This window comes from Clarias gariepinus, chromosome 23, assembly GCF_024256425.1.
Source record: "Clarias gariepinus isolate MV-2021 ecotype Netherlands chromosome 23, CGAR_prim_01v2, whole genome shotgun sequence".
NCBI lineage: Eukaryota > Metazoa > Chordata > Actinopteri > Siluriformes > Clariidae > Clarias > Clarias gariepinus.
This window is the reverse complement of record NC_071122.1, coordinates 9,085,803-9,102,904: the sequence shown is the minus strand read 5'-3', so window position 1 is coordinate 9,102,904 and position 17,102 is coordinate 9,085,803. Positions and strand designations below refer to the sequence as shown.

At 40.0% G+C, this 17,102-nt stretch overlaps 1 protein-coding gene across 3 annotated transcripts in view; it reads right to left on the bottom strand.

Annotated features, from left to right (window-relative positions):
• Nucleotides 1-66: 66 nt before the first annotated feature.
• The window catches only part of tasora (transcription activation suppressor a), a 36,475-nt gene continuing 19,439 nt past the window's right edge, over nt 67-17,102 (bottom strand). For all 3 annotated transcript variants that reach the window (XM_053484163.1, XM_053484164.1, XM_053484165.1), the window contains 14 exons: nt 16,974-17,077; nt 16,590-16,696; nt 16,330-16,402; nt 16,143-16,217; nt 14,907-15,506; nt 14,092-14,462; nt 8,752-8,878; nt 6,376-7,358; nt 4,338-4,460; nt 4,042-4,201; nt 3,805-3,913; nt 3,459-3,637; nt 1,618-1,770; nt 67-1,503 (listed from right to left, as the gene is read on the bottom strand). In XM_053484163.1, the coding sequence (XP_053340138.1) occupies nt 326-1,503; nt 1,618-1,770; nt 3,459-3,637; nt 3,805-3,913; nt 4,042-4,201; nt 4,338-4,460; nt 6,376-7,358; nt 8,752-8,878; nt 14,092-14,462; nt 14,907-15,506; nt 16,143-16,217; nt 16,330-16,402; nt 16,590-16,696; nt 16,974-17,077 (4,342 nt within the window). In that variant the 3' untranslated portion in view covers nt 67-325. The remainder of the gene's footprint in view (nt 1,504-1,617; nt 1,771-3,458; nt 3,638-3,804; nt 3,914-4,041; nt 4,202-4,337; nt 4,461-6,375; nt 7,359-8,751; nt 8,879-14,091; nt 14,463-14,906; nt 15,507-16,142; nt 16,218-16,329; nt 16,403-16,589; nt 16,697-16,973; nt 17,078-17,102) is intronic.

Genomic DNA, 17,102 nt, shown 5'->3' with positions numbered 1-17,102 from the left:
ACTGAAAACTTGATTAAACCCCACACACTCACAAGGATCATACATAGAAGGCAGAACAAATGTTAATCAGCTGCTACAACTGTTTTAATGCACTTGTTTCTTCAGTTTAAAAAGGATAACATTAAAAGCAGGGCTGTAATTGCCTGTAGTGTTTTCCAAAAAGAAACATAAACCAGACAATTTAACAAAATATTTAAATACAAATATAGGAGTCTATACAAAATTACTTGAACATCCACTAGTGAAGATTTCACTTTTTTTCAGTCAGGGAATGTAAAAAAAAAAAAAAAAAGTTTCAAAATATAGCTATGTAAATAGCACTGGGTCACCAGCCGCCATAACCCCCTCTATGGGGAGGATGTCCGCCGCCTTGAAATGCAGGTTTCCCATTCCAGGCGTAGCTCTGGATGAACTGAGTCCGGTGAACTTGACCTAGACCTGGCTGTCCCCACATGTTTGGAACTGTCCCTTGTGCCAAACTGTTCCAGGCCATGTTGCTGCTAGGTATAAGGCTTTGTAGGCCTGAATGTGTGAAGGTGTTGGCCACCGAGCTGTTCACTATTGGGGATCTGAGGCCAATCGTGCTGTTCTGAGAACCTTGAGCAGCAGGCCACAAACTACCGCTCTGCAGCATTCTGTCCATCGCCACTAAAGTATTCATTCCATAAGGCGAACGTCCAGGCACTGGATGTTTTCCACTTCGGCGGTTCCTGCTAGTCACAGTATTGTCCCCAGCCCTTGCACTGGATGAGGTTGTAGGGGACATCAGGTGTTTTGTAGCTCCCTGTTCTGATGTCTTTATTTCCTGATTCAAGTCCCTCTCTGTACCACTGATATTCGTATTTATTAAAGGTTCAGCAGCGATGTCTGTGTCAGTTGTGTGATTCCAGGTAGGTTCAGTGTCAGTAAGAGTATTACTCGGATGCCCCATAATGACCGAAGCTGGCTCAGCCACATCATCTCGTGTTTCAGAGCCGACCCGATCTTGAGCTTGTGACATGACGCGTTCTGGGGCGCGTACAGTTTCTGCATGAATTTGTTCTCTTTGTCCGACTCCCGCCATTTGACTCAAAGCCTGTAGAGCAGCAGCTCCTTTAGCAGCTTGAAATAAAGAAACGACCAGATTCGAATGACTGTCGTCATCCAAACGTCCCTGAGGAACAGGAGAATGTCCATCGCTCTGTCTGCAGAAGCTTTGATTAGTGATATTGAAAGATCCTGGCGATGACTGGCCTGTGCAGGAACTTGCTTGCATCCGTGCATTTCTGAAATGGGAAATTACATCTCTGAGAGCTTTAAAGTCTAATTCGCTTGGTGTTCCAGTGGTGGGTGATGGTGAAGTATCTATCGTCACTTTGTCTCTTATCGGCTGGTCTGGTATGTCAGGGTCTGGGTCAGTTATAGGACCAGGATGTAGGTCTGTACAGACAGAGGGTCTTTTATCATGGGCAGATGACCTTTCAGTGGAAACTTCAGAGCTTAGTCCCATGTCCTCTTCCCTCACTAAGAGCAAAAGGAAAATTACACATTAAATACAAAACAGTAATCTTAGCAAGTTTTAATTATTTATGAATGCTTAAGCATAGATGTTTTTTTTTTTTTTTACTGTTTACTTACATATTGGGGATGTGGAACAGATATGTACATCAGAGGACACTGGTTTGTCACCTGCATCACCGATCAGACTGGCCATACTATACAGGATGTCATCAATGCTTGCAATAACAATGCCACTGTTAGAATACTGTGGAAACATCTCAAAGTGACGCTCTGTTAAACAAAATGAGGCACAAGCACGAGTTAGAGGTGGGCGATATGGAACAAAAAAGGTTATTTTCTAGGCAGTCCCTTCACTGAGAATGCTCTTTCATGTATTATTTAATTAATAATACCTTAATAAAAAAGTAAACTCTTTATAAAACAGGTTGTGTAACAGAACATTAAACTACATAAACAGTATTCTTTCATACTGTATCTCATTTAAAAACACCTTAATATACTGATCAAAAAGTTGATATACTGCTCACCCTAACAGGAGTTATACTAATTATTACACAAAAACCAAAAAGAACAAACCTAAATAACTGTGCAGCATAAATGTCTATAGTGCATGATTACACTGCCTGGCCAAAAAAAGTCACACTCTCATTCAGTAAACCTTTATCTTTGATTACAGTACAAAATGTGGTTGTCCTGTTCCCAAATCTGCTCTTACACAATCTTGGGCCATCAGGGGGGAAAAAAAAACATAGATGTGATACGCTGGTCATTCAGTACGTTTAGGGTCATCAGCTTGACCCTAAACCTGACCAGCTGAAACAACCCAAGATCATAACACTTCCTCCAAAGGATTGTACAAGGGGCACTGTGCATGTATGCTTCCTAGCGTAAAAAAAAAAAAAACATTAACAAGTGCTTTTCTTATAAAATGCTCTGACATTTACTATTAATAATGGCTGTTTTCTCCCCCTCAACGTTAATCCAGGTTTTGATAACGTGTTCTTGAATCAGAACAATTTCGAATCCTGGTAGTTGTTTTCTTTGCTCGAAGCAGCCCAATCATTTAACCCTTCAGAAATAGTGATTTTAAAAAAGCATTTTAACCAGTGAGTGTACAATATATGGTTTATTATGAGAGTACTACATGACAGTAATTGACCAAAGTTGATTATGGCTGGGCAGATACTTTATAATTTTGTTTGGAGCAACTGATTCAGGGCTAAAATCAGTCAGCTCAATCAGTGTATTTTTTTTATTTGCAGTGTGAGTAGGGCCCTGGTATCCAATTAATCACCCAGACATCTGGCTTCCCAGACAACAGGATGAATTCCGGGCCTGTCCGAAATTTGGTTGGCCGTTTTGCACTGTAAGCAGGTTCATCTGATTTTCGAGTTCCAAATGTGCCTCTCAATTCTCACTGCAGACAGACCATACTCCCTGTGTTCTCTTTCTTTTTTTTTTTTTTTTTGTATAATGTAAAACAGCTAAACAGAACTCTGCATTTTATTCATCTATTTATTTATTTATTTTTTTTTTTTTTACATTTTGGGGTTCTGGATCATGCGGTCTGAGCACGGAGGAGGTCGCAGATTATTATAATGCAAGTTAACAGGTCATACACAAGCAATAAAAGTGTCTGCCTGGCCTAAGGGGATCCATATGAAAGAGTCACTCACTTATCTATACTGCTTTATCACACAGAGGTCACGAGGGGCCTGGAGACTTAGGGCACGAGGCGAACACGCACGCACGCACTCTATCTCTATCTGGATATCTTTGAAGTTCAGGAGGAACCAGGAGTACCCAGAGGAAACCCACCAAGTACAGGAAGAACACGCAAACTCCATGCACACAGTCCCAAGATGGGAATCGACCCCCGGATCCTGGAGGTGCGAGGCGCCCATATGATAAAAGAGTCTGTAATGTAATGTTGTAAAATAATCTGCAAGCACAATCACCTGTGAGATATATTATATGACGCTGTCGGATGTTCTGAGCCTGAAGCTTCACCAGACAGTCCAGGTCAGGAGCTTGGTGTGATGGAGCATCGCACTCATGATAGGACAGAAACTCAACTATTTGTTTCTTGTGGTAGGTCTTGAGGAGGTTCAGAATGTTCAGGGCTTCATCTGTACATCTGAAAACACACGTATTGTTGAGAAACGATGAAGTGTGAAATATTCTCTTATCTACAAATGCTGAGAAAAACTAAGTCAAATCTATATCTACTGACACTAAAGATGGTGTGCATATTTTACAAAGAAACCCATCAGTTCATTATTTACAACATTTAGAACAACAAACCTGCTTTGCTCTTTGACCTTTTTGTGAGTTTTACAATGCACCCGCCATCTCCATGGACTTTCAGGTGTGTTGAGCTCCTCAAGATAGTGAAGAAGAGCCTGAAGCCTCTCTATTAAAGGAAAGAAAGTCCATCACACAAAATCAATGGAAACTTGCAAGCCAGTTAAGGTAAAGATTTTCAACCTCTTTTTTAAAAAAAGATTTTTTTTTTATTACATTTTCAAATAAAATCCTCACCTTGTGAGATGAAGTCAGGATTGAGGACGAATTCGTCAGACACGATGAAGCCGCCAGAAACAAACAGTTCGTTGTAGGTGTTATTTTTGATGTCGTCAACACTGTCTACTCCAGCAAAATTTACTGATGGCAGCTTCTTAAGAGACACTAATGCAGGAATCTATATGAACAAATCCCAAGAACAGAAAGTGTAAATTGTAACTAAAACAAGCAAATAAACTCTGACAATGAACAACATAGACAGAATTTGTTTACATTTTTTTTCAGGCAAGACAAATAAAGAAAGTTGATCATACGCTATGGATGTGTGCAGCAATGTCTACATTCTGGATGACTATTTGGAGTTTGTCTTGACTGTCTTTTTTCTCAAGAAAGGTCTGAGGATCACATTCCGTCTGGCCAAGCTTCGTGTAATACTCCTGTAAAAAAAAAAAAAAATAATAATAATAAATTGCAACAGTTCATTTAAACTGAGCTACCAATTTATTACAACAAATGAAAATTAAGCGAAATTTAAAGAGACATTATGTGGTTTAAAAATAAATGCCTAATGAAACATTGTGACTTTTCCAGAAAACCAACCAACATGATTAAATAGTGACACTGAATACCTTTCAATGTTTAAGCTTTAGTGTTTCGCTCATGGCGTTATGAATAGGACTCGTCAATGGTGCTTCACATTAGCACATCTGACTAGAGCCACAGACATCAGTGGGGAGAATATACATTTCTCCTTGTTAAAGTTCAGATTTTTGAGTTTCTTTTTCTAAAATGCAAGCCATGTTGTAACTAAAAAAGGTAAATAGAATGAAAACCCGAGTTAAAGCATCACTTGTTTATGGACTTAGTCTGTACAGTGTTTCCCAAAGCTAAGTGTGGGATTGTAAAGGTACTGCATGTGGGCTTCAAGGGGTCATTTACACCAAAAGTAACTGCTACTGCTAGTAATAATAGGAATAATTAATAATATTATTAAAAGTAGTAGTATTAAAAGTAAATAAAATTGTGAAAATGCATTTAAAATTATCATAAAACTTTTATTATAAAATCTTCACATTACACTGAAATTCTTCAGAGGTAGTGGTAGCTCAGAAGGTTAAAGCACTGAGTTACTGATTGGAAGGTTGGCAGTTCAAGCGCCAGCTTTACCAAGTTGCTATTGCTGGAACCGTGAGCAAGGCCTCTTGGCCGACCTGTAACCTGTTTCATGGCTGACCTCTGACCCTGTGCCCTGACCCCAGCTACGCTAGGATATGCAAAAAAAGAATTTCACTGTGAAGTAATGTATATGTGACAAAATAAGGCTTAATGTAAAAATGTAATCAAATTTAATGAAATAAATATGTACAGAAATACGTCATGTTTTCACGTTCGAACCAGCGATCCCCGGATGATGGGGCGAGCGCTTTACCACTGCGCCACTCGGAGGCCTGATTTTTAATTGGACCAGGATATCCTTGAGATTAATGCCATTCTCTAGCCCTACAGCTAGGCTCTGGTTCAGTTACACCTTAAATTATAAAGTGTGTGTGATAGTTTTGGCATTACTGCCTTGCTGTCTGCGTGCATTTAGTTTGCATGTTCTTGCTTGGTGGGTTTCCTCCCACAGGCCAAAGACATGCAGATTAGGCTAACTGACATTCCAAAACGCCTCGTAGTCTGTGAACGAGTGTCTGTGTGTGCATGCGCGCCTAGTGAGGGATTGTAGGATGTACCCTAAAAATCTCCAAGGACAGGCTCCAGGTCCCTGTGTATACAGGAGAAGCAGTATAGATTATTTTTTTGTTTTTAGACTTAACCCTTTTTCGTTGCGATTTTTGCTTATTTGTTGTATATAATCTATGGAACTGGCCAATGTAACGAGACAATTTCTCTTAGGGACTACTAAAGTACTCTATGAATCTCATTAGTTGCCTTTTTATCCAATTTATTTGTAAATCACAGAATTAAATGGGATAATAAAAAGAGACTGTAACAGCGGGTCTTTTATAGAAGCCAGCATGGTTGATTTTTTACATTTAGGGCATTTGGCAGATGTGACTTAGATTTATCTAGTTACATATATTAAGTATTAAGAGCCTTGACCAACAGTTGCAGCTTGGTAGTGCTGGGGTTTGACCCTGAGACCTTCTGTAATCAGTAGTCCAATGCTTTAACCAATGAGCTACCCCTACCACCTTTGTTCATCAGCTCACCTCACTAGTCAGTTTTCAAACACTGAGTGTTAGGTTTTTACGTAAAACCAAACGTAATATCACGTAATATAAAAAACTTAACATCTCAGTAGATATAAAATTATTAGTACAATTAAGCGTTTGACATTACAGGTTGTACCTTTATTTCCCAGCAAACATCGCTCTTCTCATCCACACAGTGGATGTAGAAGTGGTTGTTCTTCTGTACGTCCCTTATGATCTGCGCGAGGTTGGTGATCACCTCAGGCTGCAGCTGACTGATAATGTTGCTGATGGCGGCCGGAGCCGGTTCTATAGGTGTGGTCACGTCGTTGTTTGTAACTTTGCTGTTTACCGTGCTCTCTCTTGCGTCCGAGGTCATCCGGCTGCTAATGTCTGAAGTCTCGCCGTGGTGAGATTCAAGCATCACGACGACGCTGCTCTCTGCCTGCTTTAACCCGTTCATCGACTGTACATCGTGCACAGGTTGCTGGTGGTCTTCTCTCTGGCTCCGAGGATGAAAAGCAGACGCAGGTTGCCCTGCTGCGACCGAGCTGGGAGAGTGAGCAGGTGCATTAATGAGCGGAGAAGATGAGACGGGGAGAACTTCAGGAGCTGAAGAAGAAACCACCGTCACCCTATCCTGTCCATTTCTCCAGTTATCTAAAAAAGCACTTGCGCTATCTCGGAACGAGTTAACGTAGTTGTTTATGGGAATCGGAGTGATGAAATGTGAAATGTACTCGGAGAAAGGTACCAAGGGAGTCTGGGGTGGATGCTGCAGCGTTTGGGAATTAGAAGAGGGAATGTAGTACACATGCTCTTCTCGCAGCAGATCCTCGACTTCGGAGGAGAAGAGAGAGAGTTGCTCATCAAGCATGCAGTCGACCCAGCCGATTGATGCCATTTTCTGCTCCTGACTATCTGGTTGAACTATCGGATCATCAGAAACAGCCATGTCCTGATCCTCCACTGAGTTGATCTCTGGCTCAGCCTCCATGTTACTACTGCTGTCAGGCTGATGAGGAGGTGCGGCGTCCTGCGTCTCGGGACCGGTGTGAGTCGACACTGTGGGGCTCTGAATGAAACGAGGATCCTCGATATTTCTGTCCCTTCTGTGGCTGTATCTCTCGGTCTTCAGACCTATGCGAGCATTAGAGCGTTAACGGTCAGTTCAAAACTGTTTGAATTTAGAGAAACCTTATAAAATCTCCTGGATGTTAGGCCAACATATATCGGCTGCATGTGTACACGGTTATTGCTTTAATCTGTCTACAAAACTTATGCACAATATACGATAAAGTACCAGTCAAAAGTTTGGATTTACTTTTTACATTCTAGAAGGATACTGGAGATTTTCAAAACTATGAAATAAAACATATGGCAATAAGTTATTACTATTAAGTAACAGCAAGGAGAGTTCTTTAAGACCCAGTTCTTGCAAGAACAGTATTGCCAAGTGCTTCTGCAAAACCCATCAGGCACTATGATGAATATGGCTCTCATAAAGACCTTCCCAGGAAAACAAGACTAAAACTTACCTCTGCTGCAGAGGAGAAGTTCATTTAAAGTTACCAGCCTCAAAAATCACCAATTAACAAACAGCACCTCAGATTAGAGCCATTATGAAGACTTTATATAGATTATAAGTAGCAGATACATCTCAACATTAACTGTTCAAAGGAGATTATTTAGCATATTTTGGACGCCTTCTGCCTTGCTTTACTACCCTTTGCTTTAGTGTAGAAAGCAATAGAAATCAGTAACGAACATGGGATTAGAAGGTGTGTCCAAACTTTTGAATGGTAATGTACATCTAAACAGCTCATTTCTGACAACTTGCAACCAAAACTTACCACTCATGCACCTATATGGCCAAATTGTAGACACCTGACCATCACATCCCATTCCCGTTGCTGTTATAATAGCTGGCACTCTTCTGGGAAGGCTTTCCACTAGTTTTTGGAGCATGGCTACAGTCAGTTTGTGCTCGAGAGCTTTAATGAGACCAGTTCTTCCACTTCAACCTTGATAAACATTATCTTGTGCAGAGGTGCACGGTCATGCTGGAAAATGGAAACTACAACATGTACAGACATTCTGTACACCTTGAGAACCATTTACGAGTGTGATGGTCAGGTGTTCACCTTCCTTTGGCCATAAAGTCCAAGTAATATCTGGAGCCCTATGTTACAATCGTCTGCATCAATACTAATAACCTAGTCACTGATTTGTGCTTCTGGAGGGGTATATAAAATTTTAATTGTGTGCGCACACATCTAAGAGATGCCACTCCTTTATGAAAGCACTAAGTTTTATATACAAATCAAAACGCTCGTTCTCAAAATCAGCGGTGGAGAATTGTAAGTAATTGCGCAGACTAATTTTGCTAACTAAGTTAACTCAGGGAAAAAACTTTTTTTATGGGCCTGTACCTCTATGTCTACATAAAACATTAGTTTTTTCAATGAACATATGATGCAAGACTTATTGTTTTATTAAGTCCTGATTAAGACACTCAATATTTTTTTTATACCTGTTATGGGAATAAGCACCCAGGGGATTGATCTCTCTCCAGGCTGGTTGTCAGTGCGCTGCTGTGTGTTGCTATCAGAGCATGGACTGAAAGCTTCCAGGCTACTCAAGCTGCCAGCAGTTTCTTCCTAAAATTAAAAACGCCAGTCAGTTCAAAAGGAATTAGAATAAAGATCCAAGCTCGAGGAGGTGTACAGTATTAGGGTGAGGGTGATGGTGGTGTCACGGTGTACGACTGCATGCTATGAACGCTGATGCATTTCTGCCTACCCAATAAAGATGCACAATTTGAGCAAAATCTATCATTCTCACAATAAAACCCGTACTACCCTGATCTTCATTTTTCCACACTGGGGGACATGACTGTACCTAAAAACTTCGCCTCCGTGATCTACCAATATTGTGGACGCTACAGTGTTATTGCTGTTGCATTAGTAAAAATTTTTCATTATTTTTTTGCTCAGCTCCAGACGTTTAAAGCAAACTGACATGGTAAGAGATGGTATGGAAAAATCATTCTTAAAAGTGTATTTCTATAAAAGTATGTATATGTATTTCAATTACAAGGTCTGATCTTAATACCATATTTGACCACATTTTTATTCTAGTTGATCTTACCATGACCACAAACCCCTATACACATCTTGTATATTTCCTGAATATAATATTAATTCTATATTCAGCTGTATATAATTACGAGCAAGTTAATGCGTGTTAGGGATGAGAATCACCTCCCGATATTACAACATCTTTGTGCCGATTAGATTATTATAGTGTGATTCTGTATCACAATTTTATAAATATAAATTTTTCCCTGGTTTCGTTAAAATAAACAAAATAAATAAAAAAAGACCTTGAAAAAAAGTTGTCATAACACAAAGGTTTAAAACCTTAGCTTTATTTACTAGCTTTACAACTGAACCGAACATGAGTATTTAAATATGTCACTCCTTACACAGTAGGTATGAATGCCAACCAGAATGCCTATTACCGCTGCAGCAAAAATCACAGCAAGCAAAATAAATCAGGTGAGTGTATGTTTGAGTTGCATTTCAAATTCATTTATGAAATGACTGCCAGGTGGGGCAAATGGGCATTTGGCAAACTAAAACTAGAACCAACACCAATAGAGCAAACTTTCAGAATAGAAAAGTTGAATAAATGTTTCAAATATTAAACAGGAAATTATAAAAGATAATAAAAAAAATGTAACCAATAAAAATAAAAAAATCTTAACGGTGTAAAAAGTTTTACAACCGGTAACAAAGAGAAAGACAAAGCCGTATTTTTAATCTAATATTAGAAACGTCGGCGTCTAAAAGTGGTCCTCGGCAAGCGTAGAAATTCATTCACTCGGTCCTTGATCTGCTTCTTGTCTTTGTTTGTCAAAGCGGAAAACTTCTGGGCCACGGTCGCCATAACAAAATGCCTCAAGTTCTTGGGAAGACCACGTTTGCCTCTGGAACCATCCCAGTTTGTTTTGGATGCCCATTCTTTATAGACGGCCTGCGGTACCACGGTGCGGAACACCAAGCAACCAAGCCGATCTGGCCGCCCTCGACTCAGAATCATCAGTGATTCAAGGTGCTCTGCGGTGGGAGGAGTAAACTGAAGTTCGGGATGGCAACCCGTGTTGGATGTTGTGGCAGAAGCCGCATCCCCACTAGCAGTACGCCCGGTCGATGAAAGACAGGCTGTTATTGCTTTCTGCGCCTCTCTAAGATGCGTCATAACAGCAGAGTGCGACTCAACGAGTCCTTTGTGGGTAGCTTGCAGATCAGCAAGTGCTGCGTTTGCTTTTGCGCGTGCCTCTTTGCAGACTTGCAACTCACTCCTAAGGGCCTCCCTCTCTTCAACATGGGCCGCCTCGCAATCACGCAGCTGCTGTTTCAGCTCCTCGAGCTCTGCGTCAAGCTTCACCAGCTCAGGTCTCAAGTCCGCCACAGTCTGTCTTTGGCGTTTAACTCCTTTATACGGGGTAGTTGCCTATATTAGAATAAAGTATATGTTAATACAAATCTGTGTGTGGTTAAGTATCGTGAGTCAACTTCGTGTCCCCATCTGCCCTGCCCCGCCCCCCAAAAAACTTGGACAACTTTGTGCTTTGTGCGCACAGTGTGCTTACTCGACATCACAGCGTTTATTACCAAACAAAAAAAAAAAAAAAATACGCTGCTCAATTTTATTCCTTTTACTTACATCTTTGTATAATAATAAATATTAGGGCACTACTCAAATGGAATGGTTTAAACTGACATACAATATGCGCTGATTTAGAGATGGTAAAAGTGTGTGGGTCCAATGTCATTGGTCTTAAAAAGGGGGAGGGTCCCGTCCCACCAACATACAATGGTTTCAATGCTGGACGATGTCTCTAAATGTTAGTCTGTAACATTTTTTGAGCTCGAGTTTTCTGCCACACTGTCGACCATGATGAAGATTTCCCCTGAGATAAGCATCAGGATCAGGTCTCTGTGGACAGCAGGACACCTGTTCTCTGACACCAGGACATTCTTGAAACAGTCAGGTGTTCACGTCTCCGACAATACAGTCAGACAACATCAAGTCGTTCTCTTCGCCTGTTTCCTGCAACTAAAACACCAACTGTATTGAAAGTGATCAGATAGGCTATGTTAGTATTTGTTTCGTATAAAGACTAGACTGTGGGTTTATCGGACATTGAGTAAAATGCAATTTTTATTTTTATAGTGCTGTGCCTCATTGAAGAAACAAGGATGATGAACGGTCAGTTAATCAGACTTTAAATGAGCTTCAGACTCGACTGTAATTGAAAATATCAATTAGCACTATTCAAAGGTCCATAAAGAAACTTGGATGAACTTGTAGCAAACCCCAGCAAGCGCCTATAATAATTATAGCAACTATACATTATATTTTATATTTAAGAAAATTTATTTATTTATTTGGTTGATTGTTTTTTTGGTTGGTTTGTTTAGCACAGACCCTATGATTCGGGACAACAACGCAGCCCTGCGTCTTAGGCAAGTTCAGCAGGGGATGGCTGTCATAGGGACCTCTGGCAATAAAATCTTAGATTAAACAACTGTGGCTTTAGAGCGCTTTGCATTGTTGTTATACAATAAATACAAAAGTAAATAAATTTATTTTTTCTTAAAAGGGTCGGCACGTAGCGAAACCTGAGGCCAAACATCCCGTAAAATTTTACTTTGGGGCACCATATCCCGTCAGGGACCAGGACCAATAGTTGTCTTGAACGTTTAGTTCTATAAAAATGTGTTGTTGATGTCGTGGATGACTTGGTACTGGGCCGCACAGAATTTTTTTTTACATATAATATATATTTGATTTTAATTCTACTTTATTGACTATCGGAGACTGCACAGGCCACTTATTTTGAAGAATTGTCTGATTAATATATGCTCTATATAATAAATGTGGCCTTAAAAGTGTGTTTGCTATAAATGCATCCATTTCAAACAACCCATTTTCGTGAGATGAAGTTGTCTGCAGTTGCAGCAACGAAACATGCAATTACAGAGTAGACTGGACATGAGGAATACTCCTCGGGTGTCACTGCCCCCCCAACCCAACCCACTCACTCCTATATGTGAATGTCTCATCACAAGGAAACAAGCTCAGAGCTCACATGGATTCTGTGTTATGGTATGTTGTATATTATGCTTTGTTTTAAATGTGTGATAACTTGTAACAAAGCATAAAAAAGGCTGTGTAAGACAGTGAAAAACTGTAACGTAAAACTGGTCCGTGGTGCAAAAAAGGTTGAAGAACACTGCTATCACCAATGAGCCAAAACATACAGCCGGGAGACAGTGTATTGCTGAGGAGGGGACCAACTGGGTGAAGACATCAGCTGAGTACTTACTTTGTTTCTTACGCCCTGTGTTCCGTTATTTTAGATGAACTCGTTTTAATTTGTATTCCGTACATGCAGTTCTCCCGATCTCAACCCCATCAAAATGTGTTGGCACGTGCTGGAGGAGTTTTTCAGATAAGAGGCTAATACCCCTATCTCACCTATGCTGTTTGACTCGCGGTGAGATGCAATGTTAGGCACCCACCGTGAGGGACCGCCGGGGTTCCATGAAGTTCTGCAAGGTCTGTGCGCTTCTGCGAGGACCGTCAAGAAATTTAAATGTTTACTTTTCCGCATGTAAAGATGGAAACAATCACAACGCCAAAACCTGCAGTGAATAATCTTTGAATAATTGATAAACCGTCCTTACAGCCACCACGCGAAACCGTATAGGTGAGATAGGGGTAAAAGCCACGGAATAAAGATGAGCTTCTTCAGGCCATTGAGACGTTCTAGAGAAATCGCTTGACCAAAACTGTGTGCAGTAAGTCTTCAAAAAGTTTTTCCGGTGGTAGTACAACGCAACAGGAGTGCTATCGGAATGTAGAAATGTAATAAAAAAATTTAAAAAAAATCAATATTAGAGAAAATTATGATACTACTACTGCATTTCATTATTATAATAAGAACGCAAAATGTAGCACGTCTTAATGTTTCAATTTCATGGGCATTTTGTTTATTTCAGTTATTAAATCTACTGCAAATGAAAAGAACACAAAATGTATAAGATGACACAAAATCCTACACAGGTAGTTTCCTAATAATACATAATATAATCTAAAGACTCACTCTGTTAACATTTACTTAAATTCGATCCTAAGATTAAATTTTTTTTCTTTAAATTTATACTGTAATTTTTGTATTGTGGTTATGAATTTGTTCAATTACAATATTTCACTTAAAATTATCCCAGCTTCCACATGGAGCTTTTAATCCTTGAGAGAGTGAACTAAGGCCTGAGGCTTCAGTCTATAATTACATAGCGCAACCTAGCGGTAAAGCCTGCAAGTGCACAACCCTAACGCCGTTGCCGCGAAAACGATTATTCTGGTTGAGTACCTAGTAATCTGTAGCATTAGTTTTCTCAGTCTTAGAAATCAAGTACAGCATTTGAACAATGCTAACTGACTTTACATACCATAAAATTTAACTTAAAAATTTTAAAATTAAATTAAACAAAAAAGCTTCTATTATTTCTGAGCAGCACGCATCTCTTTCGTCAGTGATGATAATTATTTCTAAAACTATTTTTGCAAATAATTCGCTTCAGTTGGATGGATCCCACTACAGGAGAATCCACTACAGAATGCCAGTGTAAACAGTATCGAGTGTCCCGTCTGTTGGATTATAAAGAAACGGTGATGTTTTGAGACCAGTGTAACTGTGTGTAATGAGCGGGTTTAGAGACTAATTCGTGTCTCTAATTCGTGTCTCTTAGTGAGATCAGGTCCATGTAGAGAATCTGAGAACAGAACAATACGATACCTCAAGATCACGTTTTCCGTTCCCTCGTGCTTCTTGATCTTCCTCATCCGTAAATCGATTCCGGAGGTCTGTGTCGCAGTTAGTGGGGAGTCCCAGGCTGGTCATGCTGTCCTGTAGAGCTCTCTCAGGGTCTTTACTGCTCTTTCCATCTGTGCTAGTCCTGGACGAGCTGCGTAGTGTTCTTGATGTCTTGTTAGCCAACGCTGCCCGAGTGTTGTCCTTCCTTGAGTCTGTATCCTGAGTGGTTTTGTTGAGCTTGTCCAGTAACTCCACAAGCTTCTGTGACTCCTGACTCTTGTCCTTCCTGAGGTCTGTGTCTTGAAGGCCAATGCTGGTCAGCACATCAGTCAGAGACGTGCATGAGTTCTCAGCTTAAAAAAAAAAAAAAAAAAAAAAAGAGGGGAGCGATTATATATTATATATATTTATTCGACCTGTTCTCAAAGTCTCTGAGTACCAGCTAGAATCAATCTTTAAGTATTACTCAATTAAAACAGAAAATGCCAGTCTTTGACAGTAGTATATTACATTATATACGTGTGGGTTTACCCTATTCTGACAAAAATTATAGCAATTAACACATGCCAAGTTTATACTTGCTGTTAAATGCAAAAACAAGAAATCATATGGGGTAAATAAATGCGCATAGAGAGCATCAAAAAGAGCCAATCAGAGACAGCTGTTTTGAGACAGCTGACAGATGCAGGTTTTCAATGTGCAACACCTCGAGTGCATTCCATTTCCTCTCATTAACTGCATCATCAATTTCATCATGACTAATATTAACACTATTCAACCCACGTGTTTCCACCTACCTTCGGCTTCTCCGTTGCTGGGCGCGGCCATCCTCGAACACTTTGCACTTACATTCTGTGCATCTTCCTCCGACTTCCTCTTTAAGCCATGAGTGTCCAGTCTCACTTCATTCAACTTGGCTTCTTTTGTCTTATTTGTATGAAGCAGCTTTGAACCTTTATTCGTTCCCTCTGGCTTGCCATGATCCTCTGAGGAGTCTACGGTCTCGGGATCCGTACTATACTCAGGAACACACCTGAATTTCTCTGTAATGTTCTTGGCTTTTTGAACAGGCAAAGTGAACAGACCTGGGCTAAAAAAGTACGAACGGACGTAGCCTTCCCAGTTGAATTTCTGCCTTGGAGCGGGAAATACTTTCTCCCTGTCGTCCAGTTTGACGTCGTAGTCGAGTCGGACTCGCTGGATGGGTTTGGATTCCTGAAGGCTGCTGAGGTACTCGTGAACCAGCTGCTCCACTCCGGCACTCAGGTTAGGCGGGGGGTTACAGCGCACTTTGCTGAGAGCGTAGTGGTATGCTGGGAGGAAGCTGTTCAGCTGGGGCATTACAGTGTCCTGGGGCACTTGGGTCAAGGGCGTGAGTGGAGTTCGGGGCTCAGGGGCTTAAAAAACAAAGAATATTCATAAAATTGACAAATGTCACACATTTTATTCAAATTACTGTATAACTATAAGCATCAATGTGTGGGTATTGCAAAAATAAAGTAAATTACCCTAACCAAGTGGTAAAATGTGGTATACCAAACGAACAGCTTTTCACAAGAACAAAAAGATTCTCGTAAGTCCTACATAATTTAATATTCTTATTTAATTCTGCTCAATTGCAAGTTTATGCAACAATCCTGAGAACAGCATGATTTGACTGGCTTGTGTAAAGTAGGCGATTTGCTGTCAATCACAAAAAACATCATTTATTTAAAAGGTCCCTTTATTAAAGTTATATTGGGTCTTAAAGCTGAAAACTAATTAATGCAGCTGAACTAACACTCAGTAACACATTTTTATACATTCAATTGTCCATTTTAGATTAAAAGTCAAGTGATTATTACAGATAACTAGATGCACACAAAGGACGTGAAGTTATCACAGGGAAAAAGATAAAAGAAGAGTTTGGTCTTTGAGACACATTATCGCACCCGTACTTGACATTAGTGTTCCAAGAGTACTAGAGAGATGTCTTTAATATACACAAGAGTTTACTCAACAATTAGGATTTACCTCTGGGGTTAAATACTTACAGAATTTCGACACATCCCGGGCATGGGGATAGATGAACAGAGCTTGACAAGACGTTTTCCAACCTGACCTGCGTTCTTAAAACATTAATAGCAATAGCAGGATTAAAAAAAAAATTCTTCTTATATTATGCACATATTTTTGGGAGGTAAAAAAAACAGTGTGTGTCAGTTAGAAAAGGCAGCGTACCATTTGAGTTGGACAGTTGTTCAGAAGAAAGAAGGAAGAGAAAACTTTTGTCGTTCACCATGTTAACCAACACCTGCACAAAAATAAAAACAGATTAGGGACAAAAATTTAATTTTGCATAAACAACCACCAAAAATACACAAACTGGAAAACAGTTAGGCATTAAAATATGGTTATACAAATTACAAAAACAAATGGTTTAATCAGTTCCGGGTTAAATTAAATATTTTTGCACGTAGCATCAAAAGACCGACACGTACCAACCCCTTTCTTTCAAGTTCCTGAAACAACTCAGTCAGGCCCTCCCCAGGTTTGTTTTTCTCCGCCATGACCTCAAACAGACTGCAGTGCATTCCACTCTTGAACACTGCACACAACAAACACCATGAAAATCTGACTAATATCTCATATTTGCCAGGGATTTCTTGTGCTCTAAGCAGCTACAACACCAATAAAACTTTATTGGACTTTACTTTGCTTGGTTTGGTCAGCATTTCTACATACTCATGCTTTTTTTATTCTAAAATAATTATCAGTCATCCATACACACAAGAGTCAATATACGTTATAAACAGACTTAGACAACACCTCTTGTCGTGAGCACCTGCGTTACAAATTTCGATGGTAAGGACTGAACAGTTTACCTTCGTGGCTGCCGGAGTAAATATCCCAGGAGAACAGTGTAGGTGGAATTAACTGTTTTACATGGTCGAATCTCATGACATTACCAATCTCCAGCCTGTCTGGTCTGCAAGATTAATAACAAGATTGTT